This window comes from Meles meles, chromosome X (genome assembly GCF_922984935.1).
Source record: "Meles meles chromosome X, mMelMel3.1 paternal haplotype, whole genome shotgun sequence".
Lineage (NCBI taxonomy): Eukaryota > Metazoa > Chordata > Mammalia > Carnivora > Mustelidae > Meles > Meles meles.
The window spans coordinates 1,741,650-1,768,299 of NC_060087.1; the positions used below are offsets into that span (position 1 = coordinate 1,741,650).

Sequence of the window (26,650 nt, forward strand, 5' to 3'; positions counted from 1 at the left end):
AGGAACCACGTTCCCATCCCTATCCCTAGATGGTCTTTCTCCATATTGGAACTGTCACGCTCCAGGACCAAAGGATCCCACCCTGTATTCCTGTCAAATACATCTTTGGAGCCACTGCCTTTGACTCTATTTCCTTGCCTGCTACACCCCTGCAGAGAACAGAATAATTCTAAATAATGGGAAAAAAGCAGTTTTTCAAGAATTGCCCTTTACCTGCAAAATCACTCAAAATGCTCTTGCCCTGGAAAATAGGAGTATTATTATTGCCCAGTTATTTGGAAAATATTATTTTAATATCAAATGTACAATATATTGACCTTAAAAATACAGTAAAGCAGTCATGGGGATAACATGTGTCCTAGTTTCCATGAGCACATGTTGATAGGGGTTTGGATGGGGGAGACAGTTCCGGGCTTTTCCAGGAGGCTTTGGATTCAATGTGCAGGATCACGGCTTAGCTCTCTCCTGCCCTCTCCCCCAACTTCAGCTCTCAAGATAAACCCACCAACAAGGAAATCCAGCATCCCAGCCTTCCTCACCATTGGATTGCTGGAGAAGGTAATATAATAGCAGTTACTGAATTTGCTCAAGGACATATACGGGATTTGTTTTTACAATTGCATTTCCATGCCTGCTCTCGTGTATCCAAGTCTTGTAAAGACCAATAATTTATTATTTTTAATGAGACAGAAAGTATTTCTTTCTTTTTAGCCTCATCGTCTGATTGGAAAGAAAATATAACATGTCTTTATGTAAGACATTATATAAAAAGTGAGTTCCATTATATTAAAAAAAAAAAGTGAATTCCATATAAAATGGTAGCTGTATTGTATGGAAGTCGTATGTTACAAAAACATCAGTCCCTGTGGTTCTAAGCCCTTAGAGGGCAAGCTGGAGTTCTAAAGTGACAGGAAGTAAGTGAAAGATGGGTAGTCATTCTAGAACATTCTATCGTGTTAAGACTGCAACAGGTTAACTAGGGGACGCGTCTTCATCAAGGCAGCAAGGCACCGGTCCTCTCTATGGTTTATGTTCACTGAGCGCTCCTTAGGTCTGCTACAGACACACATCATGTCTTCAGGGTGCGCCCATCTCCTGAAAACGCCGGACAGGAGTAGGTAGCATGCTGTAAACGTGAATGAAAGTCCCCGGAGAGGCTGAACCATCCTTCCCATATCTGCATTGATCCTTTTGCTGGCAATCAGAGGTCAAAGTCAATATGAACCTGAAACCCAGCCAGGGGCCACCGTGCACCATGACAGATCAGTCAAGAGTTCTGACCAACCGGGCGCGGTGGCTTTCCTTACAAATGATGCTTTGTTCTAACTTCCCAAGCAATGGCCGTGGAGTCCGTGTCCTGGGAGGAGGCATTTCAGTAGACGTGGATATAAGTAGTCTTTGAGTCAGTGCCTAGGATGTTCTTTGCTGTGCACTTGTAGAAACCTGCGTCTCTGTGCGTGGCCTGCTGGATGGTCAAGGAGCCTTGGGGGTGAAGGAATCTGTTCCCATAGAGACGGGCCTGTGCCCCGGCGGTCAGGTGTGATTTGTCCGGCAGGTCCCAGGTGATCTCGGCTTTGGGAATCCCCATGGCCATGCAGTTCATCTTGACGGTGTTCCCGGGCCGCGTGTAGATGACGGGTGTTGGCTCACTGGTGATCCGGGGAGGATATGCTATCACGATAACTGGAAAGTTCATGACGGAGGGGCCGTACTCAGTGTCCACCTTGCACACGTAGGTCCCCCTGTCAAACACGGAGGCATCCCGGACCGTGAGGGTACCATTTTCCCAGAGGGAAAAGCGTCCCCGTGTTTGGGGGCCCTCTAAGAGCCTAGTGTTGGGAAGGGTCCAAGAGAAATGAGCCGGCCGGCCCCTTGGAGGAACGCAGGACAGCTGTAGGGTTTCCCCGTTGATGATGCTCACCAGATTGTGGTACTGGTTGCTGATCTCAGGTTTCACCCCCACCTTCAGAGAGACCAGCCTCTCTGTGTAGCCGGCGGAGTTCCGGGCCACGCAGCGGTAAGCCCCAGCATCCATGGAGGAGAGGCCACTGATATGCAACATGCCATCACCTTTATGGTAGAACCTCTGTAGCTGTTGGCCGCTCTGGAGCTCTGTCCCATTGGGAAGGACCCACAGCAGCGTGGGCGTTGGGGTCCCTGCGGCCGAGCAGTTGAGACTGATGGTGTGGCCGGCCATGGCGGTGATCTTCTCGCTGACTGGGTCGTGGAAGATGGGCTTCTCCAGGGGCTCCAAGACAGTGAGCTGAACAATCAGCCTGGCTTCCCCGCCCTCATTGCGGCCGATGCATGCCAGTTGCACAGAGTCACTCTTCCTGAGACTCTTGATGTCCAACGTGCCATTGCGATGGATGGTGATCCGGTTCCCATAGTATGGGGCTGGCAGAACCACGCCCTCGGCAAAGGCCCACAAGACTCTTGGGGTGGGGATGCCTTCTGCCTGACAGTCAATGAGTTTGCGGCTCCCGCCAGCAGCGATCTCCCGCACGGTGGTGATGGCATTGGGGTGCCCATTGATGGTGGGCGACTGGACGTTGACGTGAATCCAGACCGTTTTCCTGTCCTCCCCGGCGCTGTTCCTGACCACACAGGTGTAATTGCCGCTGTCTGAGCGCTGGGCTTTCTGTATGAGGAGAGTGCCGTCCTGATAAATCTGATACTTATCGGAGGAGGCAGGGATCAGCCTGTTGGTTGGAGAAAGCCACGTCACCCTGGGCGTGGGCTCCCCTTTGGCTTCACATGCCACGGTGACCACATCACCATAGGGGACCTGGACCACGGAGTATGTCTTGTTCCGGATGGCGGCGGGCTCGGTCACCACCTTGACCCGCACCCTCATCTCATCCTTACCAACCTGGTTTTCGGCAAAGCAGGTGTAATCCCCTTCCTCCCGCATGCCCACCTCGTTGAAGTAGAGTGTCCCATTGTTAAAAACAACATAACGCTTGGTACGGCCACCGCCGTCATCAGACTGCATAAAGGAGTTGACCAGGCTGCCATCCGGGAGGCTCCAGGAGATCTCGGGGTTGGGAAGCCCTGTGGCCACACAGTCCACTTTCAGGTCACCCCCGTAAAAGACCTTATGGTCATTCTCCTCCTTGTGCTCAATCTTGGCTGGTTTCATGACCACGTTCACCTTGAGCACGACAAAGTCATCTCCAACCTTATTCCTGGCGACGCACAGGTAATCCCCCGCATCTTTGTCCGTGATGGATTTCACCACCAGGGTCCCGTTGGCAAACACCTTGATTCTGGTGTCAAAGCTGACCAGAAAAGAAAAAGAGGAGAATGTCAGTCTCTCATACGTTCTATTCTGGCTTTAGGTCACTGGAATGAAAGGAAAAAATACAGTTCTCGGAAACTCTCTGGGTACATGGTTGCTACTGCAAAATGTCACATCGGTTCTGCAGCCTGGCCTGGGCACTGATTCAAGGATGTGAAATGCAGTCAAGGACATCCACCCCGTTAGTGTGGGTGTACATCCGTTGTGTATTTGCGTGGTGGTCAGGGCACAGCTTGTAGTAATGATAAAATCAGGCAAAATGCGACAGCCATGGAAAGAATGATTCTGAGTGAACCCAGTAAAGATGCACTTTTTCCTGAATAAAATGGTTCGGACACAATGTTCACCCTTGGCCATCTTGTATTATGTCATCTCCCATTACGAGGCAAGAGACTGCCAAGTGGCTACTCTATGCATCGTGTGATTGGAGTTATTTCCAGAGTTTTAATGCTAACATTGGGTTCTTGAGAACATGACAAGATTAGTGTGATTGTTCTTCTCTAGAACTTTTACCTAAAGCTGGATGACATTCACCAGGCAGCACCCCAAGTGGCGTTCCATTCCCCCACGTGAAATGATGACTATGCCCTTCTGGGTTGACTGAAAATCAAAAGATTTTCAGTTTAAAGGAGCCAATAATGGGGAGAATGATAGGAAGGTCTTCACTGTGCATGTGACCTTTTTCTAAAAGTTGGGGTGTCCTTGAGTGTCAGAATTCATGTTTTGAATAAGCGGCGAAAAGACTTGGGAGGTTCTTCCTTTGTAAGTGTCCAGGTTGAAAAATCTGAATTACACATCATGATGGTGATATTGGGGAAGGAGGGGGTTGAATTTAAATCCACAAATAGTTCCTAAACATTGCATTATTCTAACAGCATGGGTGGAACTGTGTTGCAGACCTACAGAAGAAGAAAAAGAAGAAGGGGGGGAGGAAAAAGAGAAAGAGAAAGAAGGAGGAGGAGGAAGAGGAGGAGGAGGAGGAGGAGGAGGAGGAGGAGAAGAAGAAGAAGAAGAAGAAGAAGAAGAAGAAGAAGCAGCAGCAGCAGCAGCAGCAGCAGCAGGAGAAGCACGAGCAGGAGAAGGAGCAGAAGGAGAAGGAGAAGAAGGAAGAAGAAGAAGGAGGAGGAGGAGGAGGAGGAGGAGGAGGAGGAGGAGAAGAAGAAGAAGAAGAAGAAGAAGAAGAAGAAGAAGAAGAAGAAGAAGAAGAAGAAGAAGAAGAAGAAGAAGAAGAAGAAGAAGAAGAAGAAGAAGAAGGAGAAGAAGAAGAAGAAAAAGAAGACGATGAAGAGAAGAAGAAGGAGGAGGAGGAGGAGGAAGAGGAGGAGAAGAAGAAGTCTGCCTATGGTTGAATCGACCTGATTATTGCTACTAAAACACAAATAACACTAACAGTGACCAAATAAATGGTTTTGTTGGTTGAGAGTGCAAATCAAGTCAACATAAATCAGTAGGAGAGGAGCAGACACAGATATTTCCATGCGTCTTAGAGTTTAGGATCCAAAACTGTGTACAGTAGCTCATGTCTGCCAGCATTTTCAAACTTCAGAGTGGTGAGTCCAGCCTGGGTTGTAGTCACCCTCCATGGAGCGACCCAGCACCACAGACATGCCTATGTAACGCTAGGAACTAGCCTTCAAGAAAAGCTCCAATATCTGTGTTTTTAAATAGTCCCAATGTGCAGGCAAGGCATAGAGCCCACCCTTTTACAAAACTGACATGCGTTGTTTAATCACACGTTCCTAAGAATGTCATTAGTCAAAATTTATTAATAACGAAGCCGCAGAGACGGTGATTTATGACTTATGGGGAGATACTAGCCGAACGGCTCGCAATCGTAATGAGATCACATTCTCTTGCTGCCGTTCATTCAACACTGCCTGAGCCGTGCCAAGAAGAGTTGAAAACCGTTCTCCCCCACATGGCAGGACATCTGCTGAGCTGGGAGACAGTCCAGGGAAAACTGAGTACGTGGTATTTTGGATGGAGCATGCGAGGTTCACCAGGCACCGCCCAACTGTCTACAGTTACCACTCGGGCTGCAAGAAAGCATGTTTGCCTTGTTCCTGCATTCAGAAGAGACAGGGGAGGCCGGGCGCCACTGCTCAGAGCCCCTGAGTGCTGGCTTCCCTCCTGCCTCCTGGGTGGGACTGATGTCCACATGCACTCCTGCCTGAGCAGCTGAGCTGTGGATGCTGAAGACACAGCGTAAGCCAAGGCTTCTCCACCATGGCGCTGCTAATGCTTCCGTGATTCCATTTTGCCAACCAATGTCTCTGTGCCCTGTATCTTGAGACGGGTCATGAAGAGACATTGGTTCTTTTGGACCTAGTCCATGGTTTCTCAGCCTGATCACTGCTGACATCTGGGGCTGGATGACTCTCTGGGGTAGGGCGTCCTGGGTTCCATAGGGTGCTAAGCATTGTTCTGGCTCTCCACCTACCAGATGCCAGTGGCAGTCTGCACTCTAGTGTGACCACCAAAAATGTCCCCAGTCATTGGTGGGTGTTCCCTGGTGGTATATCTGTCTAGGTAAAAACCACTGCAATAGATAGATAGATGATAGATAGATAGATAGATAGATAGATGATGGATAGATGGCTGTACCAACAGATAGATGGATGGATAGATTCATAGATAGATAGAAAAGATGGATGGGTTGATGGATGTATGGATGGATATGTATATAGATGGGTAGATATGTAGCTGATGGATGGATAGATAGACATAGATAGAAGATAGATAGATGATAGATATATAGGATGGGTGGATAGACGGACCTATGGGTGGATAGATAGATGATAGATAGATAAAATGGATGTATGGATGGATAGATGGATGGATGGGAAGATGGACAGATAGATAAGAGGGATGGATGGTTGGATGGATGGATGGATAGATAGATAGATATGATAGATAAGATGGATGGATGGATGGATGGATGGATAGATAAGATGGATGGATGGATAGATAGATAGATAGATAGATAGATAAGATGGATGGATGTATGGATAGATAGATATATAGATAGATAGATAAGATGGGTGTATGGATGGATAGATGGCTGGCTGGTTGGCTGGATGGATGGATAGATAAGATGGATGGATGGCTAGATGGATGGATGGATGGCTAGATACACAGATAGATAAGATGGATGGATGGATGGATGGATATATAGACAGACAGATGATAGATTGATGATAGATTAGTTGTCTTTCCTGCTAGGTCAGAGCATCTCAGCCTGGGCACTACCGGCATTTGAGTCTGAATGACTCTCTGGGGGGGGCATCCTGGACACCGAAGGGCTTTATACACCATCTCTGGTCTCCCCCCACCACATCCCAGTGGCACGCCCCCATTCCCTGACTTATGTCAATCAAAAATGTCTCCAAACATCGCCTAAGGTTCCCTGGGGCCAAAATCGCCCTCAGGGGTTGAGAACTAGTGCTCTAGGTTCCATACATGTGAGAATGGAAAGCACCGGATGAGAATCTGACTTTCTTTGCAGCCAAAATAAAGTGTTGGAATTGGTTGTGCCAACCCGGTGCCCTAGTCATGCCTTTAACCTTTTTGTGTTCAACACCCTTCCATTCTTAAGCTAAGGCCCTTTCACGATAAGATGTGCATCTGCCTCTGTGTATTGTTGGAATCAAGTAAGACACAGAGAAGGCAACCCAAATGTTGTACCTACTATTATCTCAACATACGATTAAAATATGATCATTAAAACCAAAGTTATTGACTCATTTTCCCCCCCTGCGGGGTGGGAAAGGACAAGACAAAGTCCCAGTGTTTGTTCCCAGTTTATAAAGATAAGATCTTTGGAGAAAGGCGCCCCTCCCCCACGTGGCACTCGGGGAATCAGTTCTGCGCGTCTTTGTCTCGGACACATATTCCCTTCTCTGACCCGCCCCGTGGAGAGGGTTCCCAGGATGGCCCCAAGGACGTTTTAGGATGCGGCCCCCAGCACCCAAAGGGGAAGAAGGTGCAGGAGCGCAGTGACCGATGGCGAGTCCGGAGCGAGCACATACCTGAAGAGCGAGTCCATCATGCGCTTGGATGGCAGTCGCCAGAGAATGCGCGGCCAGGGGTCCCCCGAGGCGCTGCAGTCCAGGCGGAGGGTCGCGCCGTAGCGCACGTCGGTCCTCTGCGGGGAGGTGCCGGTGATGCGCGCGTTGGCCGCGGCGCGCTGCACGGTCAGCTGCACGGTCCTGCGCGCGGAGCCCACCAGGTTGGCGGCCACGCACTCGTAGCGGCCGCTGTCCTTGGGCGCCAGGTTGCGGATGTAGAGCGTGCCGTTGGGGAAGACGAACAGGTTCCCGTTGATGAACTGCGACGGGCGGATCTGGGTTCCGTCCCACAGCACCCAGCGCACGCTGGGCAAGGGCGCGGCCTTGGCCGTACAGTGGATGTGGATGTTGAGCCCCGGGGGCAGCGAGATGTTCTCCAGCTTCTCCTGGTGGATGACCGGCGGCAGGGCCGCCACGTGGAGGCGGATGGCCAGGCTGTCCGCACCCGCCGCGTTGCTGGCCACGCACTGGTACACCCCCCTGTCTGAGAAAGAGGCCTCTTTGATGGACAGGGTCCGGTTTTCGTGCAGCGTGATTCTGCCCTCCACGCGGGACACGGTCTGCCACACCCTCCTGTCCGGAAAAATCCAGGAGATCTGGGGAGCTGGGGTTCCCTTGGCCAGACACTCCATGGCGATAGTGTCTCCCAGGTACACGGTGACGTCCTGGTAGTGGGAGGCGAGGATCTGGGGCTGCTGCACAGTGACGGTCAGCAGGACGGCCATCCTGTCTACACCGTGCAGGTTTTTGGCGGTGCACAGATACTGGCCTCGGTCCTGCACCTGCACCTTTCGGATGACAAGGGTCCCGTTCTTCAGGACCTCGAACCGTTGCACTCTGGTGTTGGGGGTCATGAGAGCACCTGCAAGACAGAACAGGTGGAGTCAGCTTCTGCGCAGACACACGCCTTTCAGGAAAAACCAAGGGGGACGACTATTAGTGAGGAAGCTGAATTCTCCCCTTTATGTCCCCAACAGCAACCGCAGAGACCAGCCCCACCTCCAACATGGAGAAGACAGAACATTCCCTTGCAACATTTTTAGCTCTTACGCCAATGCCCCCTTCAAACAAAAGGCAGCTGGCGTGGATTTTGTGGAGTGTTCTGGAAGCTGCCATGAGGCCAAAGCCTTCCCCAGGGGACCTCCTTGTCACTTCAGCTCGTAGAGAGGCAGGCTTGCCTCCCTGGAACAGATGTTGACCTCCTGAGGTCCCCAGGCCTGCAGCCACTGCCCACCTCTCCCCAGCCAGGCTCTGGCATCCAGCACAAGCCAGCATGAACAGGTCTTTCACTGCCCATTGTGACCGAGCTGGACGCCAGCTTCTACAATCCAGGGCCTGGGCTTCTCTCTCTCTCCCGCCGTCCTCCCTGTGTTGTATGACACATCTCCTTGGGGGCTCTGCCAGAGAGGATCTGTGCTAACCAAGTGTTCCTGATGCTTGGACATCTGGGTCATACTGACCTTGGTGGGAGGGTGGCCCCTTCCAGAGCGAGGCAATTCCTATACTCAGGAAGCCATTCACCTTCTACATGCAAAGCAAGCGACACAGAGTCCACACCCCCACTGCCTTGTCTGTGGGGCTCTCCCACATGCCCAGGCACCTGCCTTCATCTTCCCAGGGCAGGTCCTAGGGAAATAGGGGAGCGCTTGTGCTCCAGAGGCCACTGAAATCATTCCAGCCAGCCGGCGCTAAATCTGCTCGCCCTGCCTCGCTTGTTTCTTCTCACAGAAACCACAATAAAGGTTCCCGTGAATGTTTCCCCCTCTCCCTCTGCCTGCCGACAGACCCCCGTCCTCCCCTGTGTGGTCCCCTCCTCGCGGAGACTGAAAAATAAACGGTCTTCCTGGCATTTCCTGATGGGCTGGCTCAACCTTTCTGAAGAATAACAAGTCCCAGATTTAAAAACTGGAAAGCCCTGAGCTATAGCATTCTCTTCCTCTCCCACACAGCTGGGTTCCGGGGTCCTGCTTCCACCGCCAGCCACTGAGTGAGCTCTGGTAAGCTCCCTCTGCTGCAGCCGGCAGGAGAAGCTGATTCGTGGTGAGGCACGGAAATGCATGTGTATGTCTCATGAAGGGGCATGGCCCCGGATGCTCTGGTATCCCACAAGGTATAGAAAACCCTACAGATTAATACAAACGGGATTTCCCAGTAGAGAAACAAAGGCACCATCCTTTTAGCATGAAAACCCCGTGGTGCTCCCCATCCGCTCCTTCGAGCAACATTCCATCTTAAATCATTATGAAAACCTATGACATCAATGTCGAGCTGATCAAAGACGTCCGTAATTCCCTGTGGCCCAGAGCCTCTGCTGAACTTTGGAACATTGCCAACGCGGGTGAGATAAGCCTAAGCAAAGAATGCACAGGTCCCTCAAGTGCTATGAGCATAAATCATCCCTGTATCATCAAAATGGAAAAGAAGAAAAAAAAAAAAAACCCTCTGATCAGAATCCAGGCCTCAAGGATATGGCCGTGTTCATGGTGCCGAGAAGAAAAGGAAAGGGGACAAGGTAGAATTTTCACAGAGGCTGTGGCTTCTCAGATGGTACTTTCCTCTGTTACTTGGCAATTATTTGGACATTCAAAAGAGATGGTCATTTTTACAAAGCCAAGTGCTCTTTGGACATCCCAGAGTTCCAAGTATAGGTCATTGTTATGGGCTGAATGGTGTCCTGCCAAAATTCATACACTGAAGTCCCATCCCTTAGGATCTCAGAATATGGCTGTTTGGAGATGGGATCTTTCAAGGGATAATGAAATTAAAATGAGGTCACCGAGGTGCACTGTAATCCAAGATGACTTGTGTCCATATAGGAATAAGGGATGAGGACACAGACTGCACAGAGGGACGACCACGAAAGGACAAGGGGAGAAGATGGGGTCTATGAGCCAAGGAGAGAGGACTCAGGAGGAACCAGCCTTGGCCCCACCTGGATCTCAGACTCCCAGCCTCAGCCCCGCCTGGATCTCAGACTTCCAGGCTCCAGGCTGCATTGCTTTGTAGGGCAGCTGAAGCAAATTAACGTGGGCATATCTCTAGGTTCCAATCAAAGTGATGTCTGATGAACCCAGTATAAGCTGCTTTACTTCTGGCACCAGTGGAAGGGCAAGGGGGATCTGCTCACTCCTCCTTACCCTCATGGTACCCCACATGGGTGGTGGAAAACTTTCATGCCAGGCTTCTCTGGGAAAAGGTCAGTGGCTCCTTCATGAAACGTTCCCCAGCCTACGTCATTCCCTACCCAAAGAACCTATGACGTGTCTCCATAGTCCCATTAAAATATCATATACTTTAGAGCTGAAGGAAGAGCTCTCGGTCCTTACTTCCTATCCCCTTTAAGGCATATCCTTGTATCTAGGTTCAGGTGTCCCCTTCCATTCCATCCATCTGTCCTTTGCCCAAACCCTATAGCTTTTCCTGGGGTGACAGACTGAAGGAACCTCTTTCTACAAGAGTTCCAGTTAAAATGCAGACATGTAAATACCTTACCTGTAGAAAGCTTTGTCCAGGTAATGAAAGGTGTGGGCTTCCCCGTGGCCTCACACGGGAACACAGCATCTGTCTCCGCAGTGACCGACACAGTCTGAGGGGATTTGGTGAGGATTTGGGGCTTTTCCCCAACCGTCCAAAAGTTGGATGCAGGGGGTCCTGCAGCAGAGAAGAGCTTTGAACTGCTCTGATGGAAGCTTCTGGAAGGCTGGCCAGAAGACGCCATGAGGGGGATGGAGCTCCGGGTGGAGTAGACCACAGGAATGTTCTGTGAGTTTGTGGAGGTTGGCCCCGTGGCCTGGGGTGCGTGCAATAAAGGAGGTGCTGGCGGACCAAAGTCCACGTGGATGATGCTCTGAGAATGTATCCTATTGTAGGGACCTGGGTTGACTTTTCTCTCTCTTACCACGGCGGCAGGAGAGGTAGGCGTCTGGGGCTTCAGAGTAACTCCCAACTGCGGGAAAGACAGAGTCCTATTGAAAAAGAAAGGGAATCTTCCATTGGGATGATGGGGAACTCTTGCACTTGGAAGCTTGCCAACAGGGTCTCTGAGATCCGGGATGTTGTTGTTCCCAAGCACTTTGGAGTTGCTGTTGAACCGGTCCATCCCTTGGTCAGTCAACTTAGTGGGGAAGCCAGGTTTGGGCTTATGCACTGGAACAACGGGAGTTGTCGTACTTGGTAATCTTGGAGTCGTCAACTGCTTGTTCTCTGGCAAAACCCTTGAAGGATACACCGTTATTCCTGGTTTGTTGGTCAAGTGACGTGGGGGCTGCAAAGTTACAAAGAGTCTAAAGGAGCCTTCTGTGGCCGTATGTGGTGGTCGCACTGTTCCCCTAGGCGGGATCGGTTTGGCAGGAATTCTGACTGGCTGGGGGAACATTTGGACCCTCCCGCTCTGGTGGTTACCATCACGGCTATGTGGAGGACTGTTTGGGGTCTTTCCACCCAAGGCTTCCTTTTCCAACTGCTGCTTTGGAGCTGGGTTAAATTTATCCTGGTTGGAAGAAGGGGTAGATAATTCATTTGGTGTCCATACATGTTGAGTTCCCTCATTATGCACTGGGGGTGCTTTGGCTTCTGGGATCCCCACGTAATTCAAGAAAACATTTTCCTTGGAATCTGTTGATGTTGGAGGTGTCTTTGAGGGAAGAGGTGTGGGCTTTGTGAAGGTCTGTACCAAAGACACAAGAGTAGTAGCCAGAAGTGGGGATGCTGTCTTCTCCATCAGAACAGGAGTTGGGGTGTGATGCCGAGGTCTAATTTCAGCTGGAGTGCTTTCGTGATGATCTTGAGCATGGATGGTGGTCTCTGCCTTACTTGAAGATGGTTCTACTTTTATGCTTGAGACAGTGGTTGAAACAACCTCTTCTTCTGGTTGAAACAGTGTAGAGGCTGCAACGGATGGTGGAGACTCAGAAGGAACACCTAGGTCCTCCACCTGTTTAAGAAAGGGTGAGTCTGTAAAGGTTTCCATGGAGCTGGTAACAGGTATGTCTGTCTGAAGCCTCCCAGGCTGGTCTACCCTTGGTGTATTCCAGTGTGAGGTTCCTGGAAAGCCAGAGGGAGCCGATTGCTCCTGAAATTCTCCCACGGTGGAGAACTCCGAGCCAGGAGGTAATGTGGCATTAGAGAAGGAGTAGTCAGCAACTGAGCTGTCTGTTTTATAGTCCTTGATGTTTGGGACACCATGATTCTTCATTTCTTCTCCATCCCATACAGGCTTAGGGATGACTGGAATCATCTCTTGGAATTTATTGGATGCTAAGTGTCTTTTAGTGGTAGTTGTCCCAGAATCTTCCACTGAAGCTCTCCCATGAGGATCCCCACTTGTCAGGGAAATGGTGGTCGATGAGAGTACAGTGTCCGAACCAGGGGCAATGGCGTTTGCATGTTTGTTTTCCAGAGAAGGGCTGGGCATGGTTGCAGAGGCTGGAGAGCTCACCGTAGAAGTGAAATACCGATGTTTATTTGGTCTCTTCCCGTGTTTCCTTCGTGGGGTCCCCTTGGACATGGGCTCTGCCTGCTTCTCCATCTCCGACTGCTTGGGGATACCAACGGTGCTGTCAATCCAAGATTTTGCTCCCGGCGTACTCCACACGCGGTCTGGAGCCTTTCCTTTGGGTGCTTGAGTAGGTCGAGTAGAAAAAGCCTCCACTGGGGCGAAAGTCGTGGGCACAATCTGTTTATGGCGGTGTCGGAATCTGTGGGGGCGAAACCTCCTCCTCCCATTGGGTCTCCTTCGAGAAGGTTGAGTGGTCAGCTCCAGAGGCGACGTGGCCTTCTCGGTTGGGATCAGTGCTGCTCCCGTGGTGGTGACTTTGTCAAAGAGAGCACTGAGTGTGGTTTCCCTGGGATGTTTAAAGGGAGTGACACCATTCACTCCCAAGGCCGAGTCAAGAAGAGTAGTAGACCCAACATGCTTTCCCATACTCTCAGGACTTTGGGAGTTCGTGGGGTCTCTCTCTGGCATCTGTCCTTCCTGTAGGGCCTCGGAATTCTCCTCTGTGCCCTTTTCAATCAACAGGTTGCCTTGAGTGCTCAAAGCACCTTTCACAAAGTGTCTATCGTCTGTTTCTCCCTGTGGATGTCCTTGTGGTAGAGCATCTGTCTCCCCCAACGTGAGACCTCCTATGGGTTCTGATGTCCTGGACTCATCAACCCATAAAACGGTGGTGGGCAGGAAGGGAGTGGAGGTCAGCTCTTCCATGTTCTCTGTGTCTGGTTGTGGGTTAGTCTCCAAATCTGGGGGCATATATGGTAGAGTCTCGGACTCAGCCAAAGAGACGGCATCCAACGGAGACTCATACTCATTTGACGTAGGCTCTGGAATGGATCCAGCATCTACCGGAGGCCAGCTCTCTGTGGCTGTATTTTCACCGGGGGACTCCTCAGAGACCAGGTCTAGGGTTTGCCGAGTAGAAGACGACTCATGAGGCATGAGTGTTGGGGTGCTGGCTGTAGCCCACTTTGGGTCAACTTCCACAGGAGTTGTATCCTCAGTGTTAGAAAAGTCATGGTCAATGGGTTCTTTCCGATGTGTGCTTGTCACTTTGGGCTCAGAAACAATTCCTCCATCCTGTCCACTGTCCAGTCCCATCTTGGTTGAGGACACAGTACTGGAAACCTGATCCTCCTCGCCGAACAGAGACGCATCTGCTGAGGTTTCTTCGGCACTGGTTGTGGTCCAGGCAGGAGATATCGAGGGAGGAGGAACAGCAGGCAGAAGGGGTATCACTTCCGGACTCACGGATGGAGGAGTGGTGGTTTGAATGACCTGGGGTATTTCCGTTCCCTTTGGGAGATTTTTCCCACGTACTCTGGCTAAAATATCTGCCCAGTGTTCTGGATTAATCTGTTTGTTTGCCATGTTTATCCTTCGCCTGGACTCAAACACTCTGCGACCTTCTGCGATGTTGGTCTCCGGTTCTTTTTCAGAATTCTTCCAGGGTTTGAGTTTTCTTCGCCCTTTCTTGGGTTTCTTACCTCCGGTGGTGGCCTTGTCTTTTGTTTTGATGAAGACCTCTTGGTCCTTTGTGTCTAGACCACTCCTTGAAGTGTTCTCCTCATCTCCTATGCCTGAACCGCCTTCGTCCTCCACGACATCTCCTAGAACTCTGGAAAGAGTCTTCCCATCTGGGTGTCTGCCCTTTTTGGATGACCTGCCAGATCCTTTCTTGTTCACCGTGACCCCCACGGTAAAATGATCTGCCCCATGCTGATTGACAGCCACACATCTGTAGTAACCGCCATCGCTGACTTGGACCTTTGGGATGGAAAGAGTTCCATTTGCCATCATGTATGCATGTGAGCTGTTGGCCGAATTATTAATTATCCGTTTGTTTGGAAGAATCCAGCTGAGCTGGGCTTCAGGGATAGCCAGAGCACTGCAAGGCAACATCACGGGCTCCCCTGGGTTCTTCTGAATTGTCACCATAGGACCATCGGATGGCTGCGTGGCAGGTGGTTGGACAAGGACCCTGTACACCATCCGGTCCATTTCATCCCTCACTTGAGCAATGCACTGGTACAAACCCGAGTCTGACTGTTCTGTCGATTTGATCCTCAGCCAGCCACTGGTGAGGATGGAGAACTTGCCATTTTCGTCCTCCATGGGTGCTTTGAGGACCGAGCCATCTGGGAGGACCCAGAAGATGGACGGACTCTCAGAAGCCTTCACGTTGCAGCTCAGCTGGCATGGGCTCCCTTCCAACAGAGTCTGAGCTCTCTGCACGGCTCTGTTGGGCTCAATCATCACCCAGCTTCTGCTCCGAGACTGCCTTGCCTCTTTGGTGGGTATTGTTAACGCATAGTGGGAATAATAGGAGAGCAGCACCTTTTTGGCCGTACTCTGACGTCGGTTGAGCTGGAGATCTATGGTCGGCTGCATGACCCATTCCGGTTCTGCGACAATGTGGGCTCTGACGCCCGTGTAGTAGAGGGCATCGTCATCCACATCTTGCCTGTACTGGTAGGTGACCTTGGGGTCTTTGCTGAGCATGAGTTCTTGGTTCAGCCTCACAGGGACCTCACTGTAATAGGCGATGAGTTTCCACAGCTTCTCATAGTTTTCCCGAGTCATCGGACACTCAAAGTCCAAGGCAACTGTTGCGTTTATGTCAATCTCTTGAGGGTCCGTCTGGTTCAAGTGAATTTTGTACACATCCATTGGCTTCTTGATGTCGCAGACCAAGTTCACTGTGTTCCCGTGCTCATCGGTCATGTTCAAAGAGATGTTCCACGGGGGGAACTGGAAGGTCTCCAGAGAAAGTTGGCTGTCACCGTCGTCTTCTAGTTCCTCCTCCTCCTCGTTGTTCCTGCTCGTGTTCTGTCGCAGAGGGGACTCTATGGAAGGCTTCAGACAGGGAATGTCCTTCAGCTTGTGAATCTCTTGTTGGTGCAGTGTGGGGGGACTGGAGCACATGGCACATAACTGACCACCTTCGTAGGCTTTGTCCTTCTTACACTTCAGAGTCCCTAAAACAGATAACCAAACACATCCTATAAGTTAATGAACCCTAAAGCAGCATGCCTTGTACACGGCCAGAGGACAAAGACTCTGTGTGTGTCTTTATGTCCTCAGTGCATGTCCATCAGGATTGAATACCTTACATCTGTGCCTTCACCAATGACCTTAAATCCCTTTATCCCAGTGTGGTAAGGAACTACCATTTTTAGAACTACTTGGCAATGAATAATGAATACTTCTTTCAAAAGTATTTTTTTAAAAGCAATTCTACTCACACACATTGTACAATTTACCTTCTCTAAAGGTCCAAGAGAATCTACATAAATTCAACCAATGAAAATAGTTCAGGTGGAAGGACCCACTTTTGCCACGAATCACACCGTATGTACCTTTTATAATTCTTTTTCTGTTGCTATAATTTTGCATTTCAGGCAGTATCTATATTTTGGATTCACATTCTACTCTTGGCTTCCACTCAGTCCTCCGACCCATTAGTGATACAATGACTTGGCCTAGACCCCATTTGATCTCGCTCTACCCCATCATCCATGGCCTAACCCACGTGTAGGTTTCTGTCAACAGCCATGATCCATTGATGGCTCCCATATGTGCTTCTCCAGTCAACACACATCTTATGAGCTCCACACCCAATTTTCTACTTGACATGTCTATTGCAAAGTCCCAAAGTCTCCTCCAACTAACATTTGCAAGACCAGGTTATGTTCTCTCCCTGCTCCAGACCTAGATGCTCTTTCTACACCAATCAATGGAACCACACTTTCTTGCATTAGGAAAAGGAGAAAACTACAGTCCTCTTGATATCTGTCTTCTTGTTTTCATTCCCACTGGGAATAAACCAGTCAAAGGGCCATCATCGATGACTTGGAGGCACATGAAAGTGGGACATAAGGTGTGTGTGTAGGAAGGTCCTAGATGGGCACAAAACAAGAAGCTAAGTAGAAATTGAGGACAGCAAGACCTCTTAAACGTGGTGATTTAAAAAAAAAATTTTAAGATTTTATTTATCTGGAATTGAGAGAGAGCATGAGCTGGGAAAGGGACAGAGGGAGAAGCAGACTCCCCACCAAGCAGAGAGCCCCATGTATGGCTCCGTCCCAAGACCCCACGATCATAACCTCAGCTGAAGTCAGATGCTTAACCTACTGGGCCACCCAGGCGCCCCAAGAGAGGTGATGTTTTAACAAAGCTCTGAGCGCTGAAACTCAGCCAGATCCTGGTCAATCTAGCAGATGTGTGGTCTTCGTGGGTCCAATGACCCTGAGTGGACAATAAGTTTGGAAGGTGTGAGGAAGCAAACGGAATGCAGTGTGGCTACAGTGAGTGACTAAGTGGAGGACTCGCATGTTGGAGAAGAGGGGACACAGTTGTGGAGGAACTCCTATGGGACTGTAGGATGGTACGTTCCATCCCAGGAGCAGTGGGAAACCAGGGGACTTTTAAGTAGCAGTGGGGCAGGATCACATGCTTCCTGTGACAATTTGTTCTGACAACTGTTCTGTGCGGAGTTGTTGGAAGTTGGGGTCACCAAGGCTGCAAAGACCTGCCCAGAAGGCCCGACTCTCCTCCTAGAGAGAAGAAAGAAGCTGGACCCAGGTTGGGGGCCACAAGGATGGACATGAACCAACAGACCTGGGATATGGTAAACCTAATGGGATCAAGGATGGGTTTCAAGTTGTGGCTTGAGAAAGGGGATAAAGGAAAGACAAAAAAAAAATCTTCCTTATTTTGAATCAAAATCTATCATTTTTGCAATATCTACACAGGTTTTTGTTTTCTGGATCAAGGCAAAACATCCCTCTCTCCATTCTTTTTTTTTTTTTTTTAATAATTTATTTATTTGACAGAGAGAAATCACAACTAGGCAGAGAGGCAGGCAGAGAGAGAGGAGGAAGCAGGCTCCCCGCGGAGCAGAGAGCCCGATGCGGGGCTCGATCCCAGGACCTTGGGATGACCTGAGCTGAAGGCAGAGGCTTTAACCCACTGAGCCACCCAGGCGCCCCCTCTCTCCATTCTTAAGAGAATAACGTCCTAGCCACTGCTGGCTTTCCCTCTTCCAAACTTCCTTGAACACCTCCTCATGGGTCAGGGATGCACAGAAAGACCCCATTTAGCTGTAACCCAAAGCTGCATATGACATTCCAGATATCGAACCAAAGACAATGGTGGTCAACTGTATATAACTGATTAAATGATCTTGACTTTAGATTTCATGGAAGGATACATCTATTATGGAACAGGGATGACTTAACATCAAGGTTGTACACTTTGCATGAATGTCCCCCCCCCCCATACTGATTTGGTGATGGACCCTTCACAAGATAAAGCAACGTCAGAATACCAGAGAGCGGAACCTTTCCAGAAGGGTCAGGAATGTGCCGCGGGGAGCCACGATCGCTCTGCCCTCCTCTCTTACCTTTCCATTTGGCGTCCCACTCCAGAAGCCACTTCATCTCACAGTCGCATGACCACGGGTTCCCGTGCAAGTAAAGATTCTCCAGGAGTGGCATGTTCTGCAGCATCCCCGTGGGCAGAGTCCTGATCATGTTGTCTGCGAGGTACAGGTGTCTTATGGTAGAGAGTCTGAAATAATCCAGAAACGTCAACGTGGAGAACGTGCCGGGATGCAGCTGGTGCAGCCTGTTGCCCTCTAAGTGGAGCAGCCTCAGGGCTGTCAAGCCATTGAAAGCTTGTGGGTGGATAAATTCGATCTTGTTGTGGTCGATGTGCAGCCTCATTAAGCTCCAGAGTCCCTGCAGAGTCTGTCCCGTGACCACACGCAGCTTATTGTAGCTGAACTTGAAAACCTGCAGAGACAGGGGTGGAGTGGAAAATCCTGTTTATAATTTACAAAGCCACAAGCAGAGAAAGAAACCAGAACAACGGGCAGGGAATAATGACACGATGCTGGGTTTGAACCTGAAAAAAAAATGGCAATTTTATTAATCGTTAGGGAGCATTAGGTCGTACCCACTTTTCATTAATGGTCTGCTATTACTGGTGTGAATTTACCTGGAGGGAGCTGAGGTCTCGTAAAGCCCCGTCGGGGATGCTGGGGATGTCATTGCCGTGAATCATGAGGAGCTCCAACTTGGTCAGTCCCGCAAATGAGGTTTCTGACAAAGCCTGTATACTATTAAATCTAAAAGAAAAAGAAAGATAGTAATGGGATTAAGAAATGGTAATATTAATTGGATTAAGAAACAGTGAATGCTTAAATCCCATATGGGAAAGATTCTGCAGCCTGCCCAGGAGCAAGTTAGCAAAATGTTGACTCTGAGGTCTACGGGTGCCATTCCCAAAGTACAGTTGTTGCCCTCTGTCCATGTCTGTTACCAAGGCCAAAAGGGAAGTGATGCATTTTTATTCACCTTCATTCCATTCAGGGATATTCTCTGGGTATTTTGACTAAGAACATGCTCATGGAGTTAGAGACAATTTTAGGGAAACAACTAGCATTCAGATTCTAAAGGAAGTTGGTCCAAGTGGCTCTTCCTTGGAAACTTGCTCTGGGAACTGTCAGCAATGATGAAATGATACAAGGGCTGTTGAATTTAGAGAATTAGCATGAATGCAAAGAGGTAGCTTGGGGAGTAGCTTTGCATCATAAAATAAGAGAAGGGGGCATTCCGGGCTATAAAAGACCAAATGAAAGAGCTGACCACTCAACACACCAACACCATATTTCACAAGCACACGTGGCCATTTCTGATGGGTTCTCTGAATTATTGGTAAACGTTCTGCTGTGTTTTGGATTTTGTGTTTGCATCCACATGGGTTAAAGATGCTTCCTTGGCCAATCTGAACTCTTCATTGCTACATTATTGGTAGCACAAGGGGCTCCCCACTGTCAACACCTGCAGAAGGGGTTGTGAGGGGAGTGGAGGGTAGTTACTTTGTACCACTCCTTCTGCTGAAATAGAACACATCTATTCTGACATTCTGTGTGATTTCTCCCTATTCCCTGGATAGAAGGAAACAGACCCATCCATCCATGTATCATCTATCTAACTATCCATCTATCCATCTATCTATCATCTATCTAACTACCCATTTATCCATCCATCCACTGATCCATCTACGCCTCCATCCACAAATCTATCAATCCATTCATCTCTCCGTCTATCATCTATCTAACCATCCATCCACTGATTGACCCATCCATCCATCTATGATTTATCTATGTACGTATCCATCTTTTGGCTTAATCTATCCATCCATCTAGCCATCCATCCATCCATCCATCCATCCATCCATCCATCATCTGTGTATCTATCCATCCATTCATCCATCCATCCATCCATCCATCCATCCATCCATTATCTGTGTACCTATCCATTCATCCATACATCTGTCCTTCCCTCCCTCCATCCATCTATCCATTATCTGTGTACCTATCCTCCCATTCACCCATCCATCATTTATCTATCCATCCATCTATCTGTGCATCTGTCATTTATCTGTCTACTTGGCCATCTATGTATCTATCTATCCATCTATGTTAGTGGTCTCTATCCATCTATCCACCCACCCACCCATCCATCCATCATATGTGTATCTATCCATCCTTTCATCCACCCATCTACCCATCCATCCATCCATCCATCCATCCATCTATCTCTGCATCTATCATTTATCTGTCTACTTGGTCATCAATTTATCTATCTATCCATCCATGTTAGTGATCTGAACTGGGTGGTCTTGCCTCTAGGGGACATTTGGCAATATCTGGGGTCATCTTTGGCAATCACACCTGGGAAGGTGCTACTGGCCTCTAGTGGGGAGAGATCAAGCATGCTACTCAACACCAGGCAAACAGGACAGCCCCACATCAAAGAACCATCCTCTGCAAAATGGAAACAGTGCCCCAAATACCAGTAGACTGAAGTTGAAAAACCAGAGTCTGACTCAAGATGGGAGAGTCAATGAACGGAGGCACTGCCCCACTCACTTACTATTTAGGATTCCACAGTGAAATTTGTCTGGGATGGTGAACCTAACAGGGCATGTATGGCAGAATCTAAACTCCTAAGCAGACCCTGAGTTCTAGCTGTAGTAGAAGTCGCCCTTCTTCCCCAACCCCCAGCCATGAAACGCCCAATGACAGTCTCGTGAACTTGGAGATGAATTTTCAGAGGAAGTGCTGAGTACAAGGGTGACGTTATTGATTGAAACGAAAACGTGCCATATGGATTCCTGTTATCGATGAAGCCAGATGGGAGTAATATATGTGGGCACAGGGAGGGAATTCCTTAACGGGTTTTCTTTTTTCCTTTAATATCATGCAACAACATCTCAAAGGACTATCGCCATCAGTAGGAAGAGAAAGTGTCTTGATATCTTTGTTCTGGTCCCGTGGCAATGCTTTTGGGGAGACCATCATTCGTAGACTTTACCATTTAGAGTTGGTTTGAATGCAACCCATGGAAGCTAGGTTCTAACTGAGAAATGAAGTTTCACCTGCACAAAATATTTCCATGTAAAGACAAGTAGAGGGAAAACATCACAGAAATTGTAAGTGTGGTATATACGGCTTCACAAGCCGTGGTCTAGTGGTGTTGCTAGGATCAAGCCATCGCATCATTAACCTTGTGGTTAACTTATGGAGGCATGTGGCATCTTTCCCACCATGGTTCCCAACATGACAGCCCAGGGAAAATGCTGATGTCCCTCCGGCCCAGACCCTCAACACACAAGTGGCACATTCATGCCTTTGGGGCGGGACGCACAGTGGGAAACCCCTCTCCCCCATCACCCCTGATCTCACACTTTCTTAGGGACTCTTTGAAGGCCTGTTGGACTATTCCTTCAACCCCGTGCTCTGCCAAGGGTTCAGACTTGTGGGACACAGTGGTGAATCACAGTCGTATGGGACAATATGCTGAGAGTGGCTCACGAGAGCCACGATCCCGAGACAGAACCACGACCAGAATCAGCAGGCACAAGAAAGAAGGGGAATCCCAGATGAATTCCATTTTCCTTTCTACAAACGTAGCACGGTGCATCCTTCCCTGTTTCATACTGGTCCTAGCTCCTCATCCTTTCCTCTCCCTCTCATTTCACAAGTCATGTGCCCCCATAGAACTGTAAGGTTGTCAAGGGAACCTGGTTTAGGATTAATATCTCCTCTTCTGGGAAAGATGAACTGCTTGCCCTACTACGCTATTGTTACCGTGGGCTGGATTTTTAGATAATCCAATCATAGGGTCTCTGAAGATTTTATTGAGAAAACTATGCAATGATCTATTCCCTTCAATTAGGGAAATTCCTATCTCACTGTCTTAATTCCCATTTTCTTCTTCTATTGCTACTGGCCTTTATAAGTGCAAGAAGTGGGGGTTTTTTTTGTTGTTTGTTTTCTGTTTGTTTTTTTAAACTCTGTGCTATAAGTTGTCCAAGCATATATACAATTATCTGTTCATCGATTCAGTTTTGGCCACTTCATGTCACCCAATTTTCCCATCAGTAGCCAGTCCTCAAATCCTAAATTATTTTTGTTGTTTTGTAGGTGGTAGAAAATGGCTCATGCATTTTTGTGGAGGAAGCTCAAATAATTGTTGATAAAGTTACATGTGTGTACCTATAATTCATCTCAACTAATATTGATGTGTAGAAATCATTTCTGCATAAGATATGGAATTTTAAAATATGAAAGTTCTGCCTGAAATGCTGCATAAAAATGTCTTTTAAAATATATTCGTATTTTAGGGGCGCCTGGGCGGCTCAGTGGGTTAAGCCTCTGCCTTTGGCTCAGGTCATGATCTCACGGTCCTGGGATCGAGCCCCACATCGGGCTCTCTGCTCAGCGGGTAGCCTGTTTCCTCCTCTCTCTCTCTCTGCCTGCCTGCCTACTTGTGATCTCTCTCTCTCAAATAAATAAATAAAATCTTTAAAAAATTAAAATATGTTCATATTTTAAAAAGGCAAAATCTGCCGGAAATCTCTCTTTCCCCAAGGTCCCAATTACATCATCCAGATAACTTACAGAATCTCAGAACTGTGCGATTTATTTTCAAACTATTTTTAATAGCTTCTGAAGTCTATTTCAGCAAGCCTACTTACATATTTACGTGTGTGCCTGATGCATTCTGTTCATATCTACTATGTTGAAAAATAACTTATGGAGAAAAATCTTTGGGCGCCCTAAAGTTGTTCTGGATGCTTGGTTATTAGGCCTTATGAGAGTGGTTGCAGCTGATGGATACATTCAGATAATCGCCCCCCAAAGGACTACAGATAGCAGAGTCCATCACCCTCCAATTCTGCCCATCTCGAGGTACAGAATGCTCAACAGAGAGACCCAGAAAGGCTATATCCGTTTGCATTTACATTAATGCACATACATGTATGAAAAAACAAAGAAAAAACAAACAAACAAAAAACCCCACCACGCAGGCAAAGAGGCTGAAACCGTTGAGTAAGAATGTGGTACAAACCCCAGATTGATTCTTTCCACATGTTTAGAAATCCCGGCGGGCACAGAAGCCAGGGAGCGAAATGTGCAGTGGACCTCGCTGGGAACGTAGCAGGTGCAGGGGTGAGGACAGGCCAGCGTGGGTCGAGGATGCCCCCAGAGCAGGATCAGCACCACGGAGAGGGCTGGCCAATGCGCTTGCGCTGGCATCTTGTCCCGGGGCCTTGTTCCTGGACACCTGTTGGGGAACCACACAGGGAATCCCGATTATGGCCACGTAAGTCTTAGGCTCAGCAAACGTTGTTCCAAGTGTGCACTGTCGTTTGGACCTTCCCAAGACAGCCTGTGGTATCCTTTAGGGACACAAGCGATCCTAGCCAAGACGCACGAAAATTCCTTTCCTCATCTTCCACCCGTTAACTTTAATCATCACATAGGATGCTACTGCGAACTGCGGACTTTCACACGAGGATTTGGAGACCTCCGTCTGCGATGAGCGAGAGTATGGGATACACACACACACACACACACACACACACACACAAATATATATATACATCGGCCCGTATATACCTATGAGCGTATATATTTGTATATATGTGAAGAGAGGAGAGATACATTTATGTTTCCATAACAATAAGGTGATTAAAATAACTATGTATCCACGTCTAATGTCAATTCCGAGCCGTTACATTGTGTCCATATTTGAATTAAAAAAAATACTTCTCAAGAGGGTCATTATTAACAATGTTCCCTTTTGTAAAATGACATGACTTGAAGTTTTCACTGTATCTTCTGAAAGTGTTTCAAGAGTTTGCATTCCCTAACGCAGAATGCATTCCATTATATGCGGGTTTCTGTACTATCCTTATCCTTATCCTTATCATCATCATTATTTTTTTTTTTTCTTGGAAGAACCACAGGGTTGCAGTGATACAGCGTCGTTGTTCATCGGGGACACAATTTGTAAAATCTGACATTAAATGGCGAGGGGAGAAACTACCTGGTGACGTTATGTTCAGGCAAAGGAAAGCAATCCGTGAAGTCATACACACAAAAATGGAAACGCTCGTATATTTCCAATACAGGCGGCCTCAGCGGTCTCATTTAGAATACCCGTGGTTGTTTACTTTTCTCCAGCCCTGGCCATCCCTTTGTCAGCTTATAGGCTTGCCATCTGTTGAATGAAGTTTCCTTAAAAATAGTGACGCCCGTGGAAAGTAAAGTGCGCGCCGCAGAAACGCGGCTGCCCTGGGCTAGTGCTAAGTGCTGGTACCAAAGTCATCCGCGCACACAAGCTACGCGCCGCCAAAGCCTGGAGCTTTTCCATCCGAGAAATACATATGCGCTTAAGCCCGCGTGCGTCCTCTCTCTGAGCGGACGGTGCAGGCAGCCCAGCAAGAGGGAAATTCAGGCTCCACCTCTGCGCTCGGGGGCGAGACGGTTCCTGCAGCCCAGCCGACTGTAGCCTCTCGGTCCGCCTGCGCGCTTGGCCTCGGCGCTGGGCTCCCCCGCCCGCGCCCACAATGCGCGCTGTGCCCACCGGTGGCCTGCGCTCTTGCCAGGCTCTCCCCGGAGACCGAGAGCGCGTGCCCCAGGGAAACCCAGGCCTGGCGCCGCGGGAGGAGGTGCCCTGAGCCGGCAGGACCGCGGGGGCCCGCGGGGAACCCGAAGAGCCTGGGCCGGGGGGGGGGGGGGGCTAGCCGGCGCCGCGGCTCTGCGCCCTGGCCGGGTTCCAACGCCGCTCCAAGGGAAAGATGGGCTTTCCCGGAACGCAGCTCGGGTGGCCCTGCTGAGACCCGAACACCAGGAGCCACCTCTTCGGGGAGATGACTTCTCCAGCTTCCGTGCGGCTCAACCCCTAGCGGGCCGAGGGTCTCCCCCCTTGGCGAGAGGAAGAGGAGGAAGGGGGGGGGGACTTCAGCGCAGGGCGCCGAGGAACTCGGGGGAGGCCCCGCAGCTGTGCTGTCCCCTCCAACGCAGGGCGGGCTCGGTTTCCCTTGGGGGTCTCCCGGGCCCCTCCCTGGAAACCAGGTCGGAATGAGGTCGCCAGGTCAGGGAGGGAAGGGGTATGGGAGAAAGGGATCCACCCTCAGGATGCGGTTTCTCTCCTGCCTCCACACTGGTAACTCAGCCTCAATGCCAGGCGTCTCTTCTCCCTCTCGCCCCCGCCCAGCCCTTGCCTAAGCCGACCCCCAACTCCATCCCCCGCGGGCGCCCAGGCTGCCCTTGGTCCTCACCTGTCCTTAGGAAGCCGCGACACACGGGAGCGGGACGCCCTGAGCATCCGCGGGGCCGGGGCGCGCGAGTCACCGCCGGGGGTCCGCCGGGGCCATGCCCTTCCCGGGCCGGGGGCGAGGCAGCGAGGCTTCCCAGCTCGGCGCGGCGAGCCGGCTCCCTTTTATTCGCGTCGCCGAGAGGCTTCCCCGAGTCCACGCCTCGGCCCACCCCCACCCTGCGCTGCCCCACCCCGGGGAGACCGGGCGCGGGCCCGAGCCAAGGGACCCTGGCCGCGCGCGCTCTGCGCTCAGCCCTCCTCGCGCCTCTTCATTGCGCCTCGGCCGGGGAGGGCACGCCTCGCCTCCTCCGGCTGGAAGAGCGGCCGCGGCCCAGCGCGCAAGGCTTTGGGGTTGAGTGTTCCTGGTCCCGGAGGCAGCCCGGAGACCAGGGGCAGAGGGAGAGGCAGGGAGCGCGCGGCGAGCAGCAGCACACGGTACGCGCCCGGAGCACGCTTCCTAGCAGGGCTGGAAGGACGCTTTCTTTCTTCTCGGGGAAGCGAGAAGGAGCAGGGTTTGCACTCCTCCGGGCGCGACGGAGTTTTGTCTGGCAGCTTCCCGGCACCCGTGTGCAGGCGGGAGCCGACTGCGCCCAGCCGGCAGCCCCCAGCCCCCCGCTGCAGGCCGGGCTGCAACGTGAGACCCGCCGCCACGCCCTCCCGCCTCTCCTGTTGCTCCTGGACGCCGGCCCCTCTGCAGCCGCCAGGGTCCTGCTGCCAAAAAGATGGAACCGCGCTCCTCCCGCCCGAGGAGACTGCGGGGGAAGCGTCAGGGCGCAGAACCGTGGGGAGCCTCGGGGAGCTAGCTGGGGGACATGGGAACGACCTGGGGAGAGCGCACGGGACAAAAACTGCAGAGCGTGGTGCGCCTATAACCCAGAAGGGCAGGAAAGAGAAGGCCATTTGCCTTCCAGAAGGAATCAGACAGGAAGGGCTCAGGTAAGTAGAGCCATCAGCGGAGGACCCCCGACCCGCCCTGGGGCAAAAGGACAGAGCCACTGAGAAGAGGACCCAGAAAAGGCTGCCCAAGCGCCAATAGCCAGGAAAGGAACATTCCAGAGGTTGTGGCAGAACCTGACGCGGCCTGCACTCTGCCCAGGGCTATTAGGAGGTG

At 50.2% G+C, this 26,650-nt stretch overlaps 1 protein-coding gene across 1 annotated transcript; it reads right to left on the reverse strand.

The window, feature by feature from the left end:
• Nucleotides 1-280: 280 nt before the first annotated feature.
• Nucleotides 281-26,137, reverse strand: LOC123935145 (matrix-remodeling-associated protein 5-like). Its single transcript, XM_045995633.1, has 7 exons — nucleotides 25,502-26,137; nucleotides 23,284-23,499; nucleotides 18,860-18,989; nucleotides 18,264-18,654; nucleotides 10,861-15,837; nucleotides 7,330-8,230; nucleotides 281-3,281 (listed from the first exon to the last, which is right to left on the reverse strand). The coding sequence occupies exons 1-7, from the start codon at nucleotides 25,546-25,548 to the stop codon at nucleotides 1,373-1,375; spliced, it is 8,571 nt and encodes a 2,856-aa protein (XP_045851589.1). The 5' UTR covers nucleotides 25,549-26,137; the 3' UTR covers nucleotides 281-1,372.
• Between the last annotated feature and the right edge of the window lie 513 nt (nucleotides 26,138-26,650).